The sequence below is a fragment of the Triticum dicoccoides genome, unplaced genomic scaffold (assembly GCF_002162155.2).
Source record: "Triticum dicoccoides isolate Atlit2015 ecotype Zavitan unplaced genomic scaffold, WEW_v2.0 scaffold21052, whole genome shotgun sequence".
In the NCBI taxonomy this organism is placed as follows: domain Eukaryota; kingdom Viridiplantae; phylum Streptophyta; class Magnoliopsida; order Poales; family Poaceae; genus Triticum; species Triticum dicoccoides.
In genome coordinates this window covers 6,296-14,001 of record NW_021237988.1, presented here as the reverse complement: position 1 = coordinate 14,001, position 7,706 = coordinate 6,296, and the positions used below count along the sequence as shown (strand labels likewise).

Here is a 7,706-nt window from a genome sequence, read left to right as displayed (position 1 = left end):
AGAATGGGTGATATAAATAAGAGGAAGAAATTAGCGCAAGAGAGTTGTAATTTTGGAATCTCAGACCTCCCGGATGATATGCTTGAGCACATAGTATCCTTCTTATCATTGAATGAGGCCGTGAGGACTTGTGTTCTTTCCAAGAATTGGAGCTACATATGGAAATTTGTGCCTACCCTACGTATTTCTGATACAGTGGATAAATGTAACAGCTTAATAGACAATTTTTTGCGTGGCCATGGGAACACTGCAATCATTGTTTGTGATATCGAGTTGACTAATCTCGAGAAGGTAGAAATGCATGACATGATAGACACATGGATCTTTCATATCGTGAATCTTTGCCATGTTCAGGAGCTCAAAGTCATTAGCTGTATAGTGGATGATTTCCTAAAGTTCAGGGATCAAGCTCTCATATCCAAGCACTTGAGGAGGTTAGAGCTTGATAAGGTTCGCTTACAAGCTAGCACTGTTGATTTCTCAACCTGCCCTGCATTGGAAGAAATAGATCTGATGTTTTGTTGGATTGAAGCAAATTACATTATATCAAAGTCATTAAAGCACCTGATTGCAGTGGAATGTGAATTTGATAGTGTGGGTGCACGCACTCACATTTCTGTCCCCAACCTCATCTTTCTTAAGTTAACTGATATTTGGCATTATACTCCTTTATTTGAAGCCATGCCTTCACTTGAAGTTGGATATGTTAGTCTAGGCGAGGACTGTTTAGACTATTGTAACAACAATAAATCTTGGGGATGTGATAATGTGGACTGCGGTTTTGGTTGCACTGATGGTTACAAATATGATAGCATTCTTCTGGAAGGTTTATCAAATGCCAGTTACTTGGAGTTGCTAAGTGAACCAAGCATGGTATGTTTGCACTTTTTGGGCATCCCCATTGTTGATATTGCCTTGCTCTTGCAATCTATGGTAGATTATCCACCAATTGAATTACTTATATTGTTTTGTAACCTTTTCTATTGAAGTAACATGCAATCAAAATGTATATATGCATTACTCTAACACTAGAAACAACATACATGTCGATTTCTACTATTATGTTCTAGTGGGCTGTTATTTTGGATTTCTTGGAACACCATACAAGAATATTAATCTATAGAGCCCTGAACACCATGTAACTTGAAACCATATATTAGAGTTATTATATTTTAAAAATTAGGATTCTTTGCATATTGCCAACATTGGTATGTCTAATTATTTATTAGAGATAAGAAATGCATATAGTTTTATTGCTTTCACCAATTTACTATAATCAACTTTGGCTATTACGTGTTTCAATACTAGAACACATGGCTTTCCACACTTGCACATAATTAATACACCTAAAAATACATCATTCTTATTCTCTTTTATCTAGTTCATTTTTGATAGGGATTTGCGGCGATGCCCTACATTTCGAAACTTGAGGACACTGATACTCAACGAATGGTTTTTGGTTGCTAACCTCCATGGACTTGCACGCGTTCTTCACAACTCACCTATTCTAGAGGAGTTGAATCTCCTACTTTTAGAGGTATGGCCACTATGACTATATCTTTTCTGAAAATTGATTCTTGGTCGATAACATTTATGAATTTATTTGTCTACTCTAGGAGCCTAAAGAGGTGGTCGAATCTAACGGGGACCATTATCAAGTGGAACATCCCTTATTGGAGACCCTTAAGGAAGTCAAAGTCAATTGTGAAAGACAATATATGTGGGTTCAGGAAATAATAAATATTTTGATTACTTTTGGTATATCGCCTGAGATAATTATCGTCAAAGAGAGCCAAATGCATCCAGATGTCATTTAGCTATTGGTATGTACCCTGAATTCTAATTTATCTCCATAGTTTACCTTGTTCACAAATAATATTATGTGGGAACTAAATGTAAGATTTATATTTAATCACAATAGCAATCTTAATGTTGATCCAAACAAACATAAATATGTTTCCACATTTGGCGAACCAGAATGGAGGATGATATGCAAGTGGTGTACAATATGTTTTTTTACAAATCATGTCAGAATGTGCCCATGATACTTTCCTGGTCATAAGTTGAAGTTTTCTTCTTGCATGTATTCCTTCTATTACCTTCATAGATAGAACTTGACATGACACTGCTACAAGTTTGGAAAAATTATTAGCTATCATGGGTCTAAACATTTTTATAGCGCTTCTCCGTGCACCATATTTATAAATCGATGTCTTTATGATCGTCTGCTCCAACCCACATATAAATAACACCATGTATATTTGTTTAGATCAAAACCTTCCTTGGTTTAAATATTGCTCTTTAGGTTGTGTGTGTTGCCCCAATCCATAACACGAAATAGTTTAAGAAAGAAAATGAAGTGGTATAAAACACATGACATATGTATTTAGGAACAAATTACTATGTATAATTACATGCATTGAACACACAAAATTTACAACAAATTGATTGAAGCTAAATATACAAGCCTCCACACCATACTTAAGTGCTTATATTATTTTTCTTTCTATGCATACCGCAAAGATAATTCTAGTTTCATAATGTTCCAAGAAATCACATGAATATTTAAAATATCTTAAAATAATTCTAAGCCATTTGAGTTCTCATCCTAAGATATACGAACTTCTCTTATTACTGAAGTGAATCACAATGTCTTTACTCATATAATTGTTAAGGATAGTCAAGCAGTTCACATAATGACTATCTTTTAGCGGAGAGCACGACCATAAACATGCATATCACATACTGTTTAGAAACCACAACAAAGATGTGTTGCGAACCATATGTTGTTAGATAGTTATAGGTCCTTGTATTTAGGATCCGCCATAAATGATACTTTAATTAACTGTGATACACAAATGTCAAAGATTGTTGGATCTAGGAGATGCATATGATTTCTCCTGCATAATACATGATCCGATCTTGGATTTGTCATCTCTTAACTTGTCATCCACCCATCGTCACACATATCATTCATCACATAACATGTCCATCCCACAAGAAAATTTGGGAACACACGTAGTACACACATGATACACAAAGCATTCATCGCACATAGCGTAATGGCATTTGTAGTCAAAGATCGAAGAAGGGAGAGGGTCCAGGTTAGCGATTAGTACACATTCGATCTTATGCCATTTTTAGTTGAAGATGAAATGAAGGAGACACTAGTAGAAAACATAGCTTTGGTTGAGGCCTGGCCAGCCCATTAGTCCCGGTTCTGTCACGAACCGAGACCCATGGGGGGCACACGTCCTGGTTCGTGCGCCCATGGGAGGCATTTGTCCCAGTTCGTGTGGACCCATTTGTCCCTGTTCTAGGCACGATCCAGGACCAATGGTCCTCGCTCCTGGCCCACAGCCATTGGTGCCGGTTCGTGCCTAGAACCGGGACAGAAGGTGGGCCTTTAGTCTCGGTTCCAGCCACGAACCGGGACCAATGAGGTGGCTATATATAACCCACACTCGCGAACAGAGCACTCCACTGCTCTGTTTTTCTGGACGGCGAGAGGAGAGCTTTGTGGTGCTCTAGCTCACCTCCTATGCACATGAGGTGTTCGATGAAATGCCTGAGCCACACTAGTTAAGCTTTCTCCTCTCGAAACTCGACCTCCAAGCTCCATTTTCCCTGAGATTTGTCTAGGTTTAGCGGTCCATCACGTCCCATCCCCGTCTTCACCACCGTCGATCGCCCGCGCAGATCTCGTCACCGGCACCATCGTGGTGAGCCTCTTGTTCAAATTAGATGTGGCAGATGTGGGATGAACTCCTACCACAAGATCGCATGAAAGCAATTCAAGAGGAATTGGCGGGATTCTTTCTTGATCACATCATCAATAAAGCCGGAGAATACCATGTGGAAGTTGAGTTCAGTTATTAGGGGATTGTAAGAGATCTTATATTGTATATATTTAACCAGTAGTAGCGTCGGATAGATATACGAAAACTTGTTGTTCGACCAATCTCTCGGAGGAGAGGTTGATATCACTTCTCTATGTATGCATATGTTCATGACGATCTTCTGTACTTAATGATTTCCTTCATTTGCTTACTAGCTAGCGTGTCGAGACCTCTCTATATGTATAGTACGTAGCATCGACCAAGCACGGAGATATCTCTCTATTAGCTAGCCAACACAATATATGAAACACCTAAATTAACCTACAAACCCCCTAAAACCACCAAACCCCCCTCCCCTTCAGAAAAAAACAAAAACCGTAGCCCCCTGAAATCCTGACGCGTGGTAGCTTATTGGTCCCGGTTGGTGCCACCAACCGGGACAAAAGGCCCCCCTGCCTGGGCAAGCCGCAGCGTCCACGTGGAGCCCCATCTGTCCTGGTTAGTATAAGAATCGGGACTAAACGTATTAGGCTTTAGTACCGACCCTTTAGTCCCGGTTCCCGAACCGGGACAAATGGGCCTCATGAACCGGGACAAATGGGCCTTTTTCTACTATTGAGAGGGTCCATGTCAGATATTAGTACACCAACGATCTTATGATCCACTAGAAGGTTGTTGACGATAATAGAGAGAAGGGTAGTGTACGGATGTATGAGTGTCTAGACACATTACTCTGGTAACATACATTCAAGAGGTCTGGAAGATGGAAAGGGGGTTTGTTTCCTTGTATTTCAAATATATCTCTGGAAGGGGAATAAAAGGAACAAATAATTTCCTAGCTAGCTTCCTCTGGATCTCCATGAATTTTTTTGGTCTTTGTTGACAAACTCCCCCAACTTCCAGTGGTGTAGATGAGGAGGTGGGAGTCATTATGATCCATAAATGACCTAAATTTTCACCGGGGATTGCATGTAAAGGGTTGTGACTTTATCCAAGAATTGGGATAATGACTTACAAACCAAGTCAACATATCTTTGACAAAAATCATCACGTGTTTCCTTAAAAACATGCAAGCACCTAGTGGGGATCTTGGTTGCGAGCACCTAGTGGGCAAATCTAACTGCTTAGGTAGTCATCGGAGGTGTAACAGTTGAGGATACCTTTGTTGGTGATGATTATAATATGTTTAACTGTCAAGTGAGTTTCTCCTGAAAGTGGTGGGAAGGATCAGTAGTCATCTAAAGCAAAAAATCATCTTCTCCTATGCTGGACCACCGTGGGGGTTTTGCAGTAGCGGTAGGTAAATTTTGGGTCTTGAGCTAACCAAGATTTCTCGGCCGAAATTAGGATGCAACAAATATACTTTTTTGAGCAGAGACGAGACGGCTAGCTTCGCCCACTACCTCCACCCTATCGCTACTTACTGTAGTTCTTATACATTAAGTAAGGTAGTCGAACATCTCCAACGAGGGATGCATTCCTACACTAGTAGAAAAAGGGTCAAATATGAGAAACATTAGTACAGGTTGGCATATGAGCCGGCACTAATGCTTCCATTAGTGCCGGTTCAAATGACTAGGCGGGAGGAGACCTTTAGTATCGGTTCAGTGCAAATCTTTAGTACCGGTTCGTGCCACGAACCGGTACTAAAGGTGCTGGCCGGGCACCAGCATCTTTAGTACCGGTTCGTGGCACGAACCGGTACTAAAAAGGTTGTGGAAGGCGCTATTTTTAGTCCCACCTCGCTCCCCTAACAAGAATTTGACCACCTTAAATATGTTACTTCTCAAACTACATGTTGAACTCGATGATATTTTTGCTTCTGGTACAAGTGAATGTTTCTTCTTTAAGCTACTGTTGGTGGTGATTAGATAGCGGTAATGACTATGATGATTAAATAGTGATAATGACGACTACGATGATTTTTAGCTAGCTAGCTAGAGTATATATATACTCATGTTGATGATATGATGCAAGAGTTTTTATATTAATATGATGATGATGATGATGAGTTATTATATCATTTAATGAAAGAAAACCACAGATTAGTTTCAGCTGGATGGATCCTACCTAAGTGATCAAGTATATATATGTCATATACTTGATCACTTAGCTAGCTAGATCATGTATCCAGTCGAAACTAATCCGCGGTACTTTCACCTAATGATTTAACAACTCATTATAATGTAAAACAATCACTAAATTAAATTAAAACACAAAATTAAGGGCAAATTAAAAAAACATCCAAACATTTAGTACCAGTTGGTGTTACCAACCGGTACTAAAGCCCTACGCGCACCCGGGCCTGGCGCGTGCCACGTGTTTGTACTTTAGCGCCGGTTCATGACGAACCGGTACTAAAGGGGGGGACCTTTAGTCCCCACTCTTTAGTGCCGGTTGGCGAACCGGCACTAAAGGCCGTCACGAACCGGCACTAAAGGCCGGTTCTGCACTAGTGCTACCCATAACTCAACGCGATGTGCAAATACCAACTATTATGAGATGTATTTGGGGTTCAAATTCACCAACTCTAAATATTTCTAATTTAAGAAGTCCAATTGGGCCATGATGCAGTCCTCGGTGGGGTTGGGGAGCCAGTCCTTCTTGGCCAATAGACACCGCATCTAGCTTGTCGAGACGAGGAACCCTTAGTATACTGCCACATTTGTAAGCAGAGAGCACTGAAACCTCTCAGTTTATTACTAGACCAAAGATTAAAATCGAATTCCTCTTCATCCACTTTTTGTTTTTATACATCCACGTAAAAGCTTACACATATGTACATAGTGGTGATGGTTGTCTCTCCTTGTGTAAAACACAAGGTATGCGTCCTACAGAACATAAATGTAAAGAACTACTAGCAGATGGAAAGATATTAAAGTAGCCAAGAAATTTGCCCAACTTCTTTAAAATCTCAAAATAAAACATGATATTTCTACCAAAATAAGTCCTCCTTGGGGTGCACCATTAAAAATTATGATAAAATTATTTAAAAGCCATCAAACATGAAACTAAGACATCAGATAATGTAGCCACACATTTCTATAAGGTCCAATTGCACCATTGCCCCATTTCACTCGAATTGTACATTTGCACCTTTCTTAACTCATTTAACGCTTTCAAATCTGACCACTCGTCATGCCACTGCTCAAATTAGGGGACTGAAGAGTGTATGACGAGTCAACAATTAAAATACGAACCTTTTTATCCTTGCACAATTTCCCGACATCTTTCTTCTAGTTTGCATATATGGACTCGTTTGACATCATGATTTGTATTCTTAAATTTTATTAAAATTGTATTGATAAACTGTGATAGCAAAACATATGATTTAAATTTTATTGAATTGTATTAAACCTGCAACATATTTACATTCCACAAAGCCGCAAAGAATTGTACCACATAAACATTATAAGTCCGGTCCCCAAAAGTTAAATAAAAGCACCAAGGATGCCCTGTTTGTTTATAAGTATGCACTACTGGTATCCTTCAATTTCCCTGAATTTTTTTATGTTTATCTATCTTTTTTGAGATTTCTAAACCATGGGGAAACTCATTGCTTGTTCCCTAAAAATTTATTGCTTCCCTTGGGATGAATTGGTCCCACCACCTGTAACATTTTCCTCTAGTGGCATGCATGTAAACCTAGGACATAGGTACCATTCGTTTTATAACTGATTTTTTAAAACAAATCAGAGGATCCAAATTTCCCAAAAGATGAACACCTACCAAAGGTTATCCACGGTACTAAAATAGGACTGGTAGGAGTCGTAGTCGCAAAAAGGTCATCATAATCTCCAAAAAAACATGGTAGTGGAACTAAAATAGGAGTCATGACCTTCTAGGCCTAATATCATTCAATGAGAA

General features: G+C 39.3%; 1 protein-coding gene across 1 annotated transcript in view; it reads left to right on the top strand.

The window, feature by feature from the left end:
- Window positions 1-24: 24 nt before the first annotated feature.
- The window catches only part of LOC119345161 (putative F-box/LRR-repeat protein At3g28410), an 8,206-nt gene continuing 524 nt past the window's right edge, over window positions 25-7,706 (top strand). The window contains exons 1-3 of the mRNA XM_037615350.1: window positions 25-873; window positions 1,382-1,537; window positions 1,617-1,823. Coding sequence (XP_037471247.1) covers window positions 79-873; window positions 1,382-1,537; window positions 1,617-1,817 — 1,152 coding nt within the window. The 5' untranslated portion in view covers window positions 25-78 and the 3' untranslated portion in view covers window positions 1,818-1,823. The remainder of the gene's footprint in view (window positions 874-1,381; window positions 1,538-1,616; window positions 1,824-7,706) is intronic.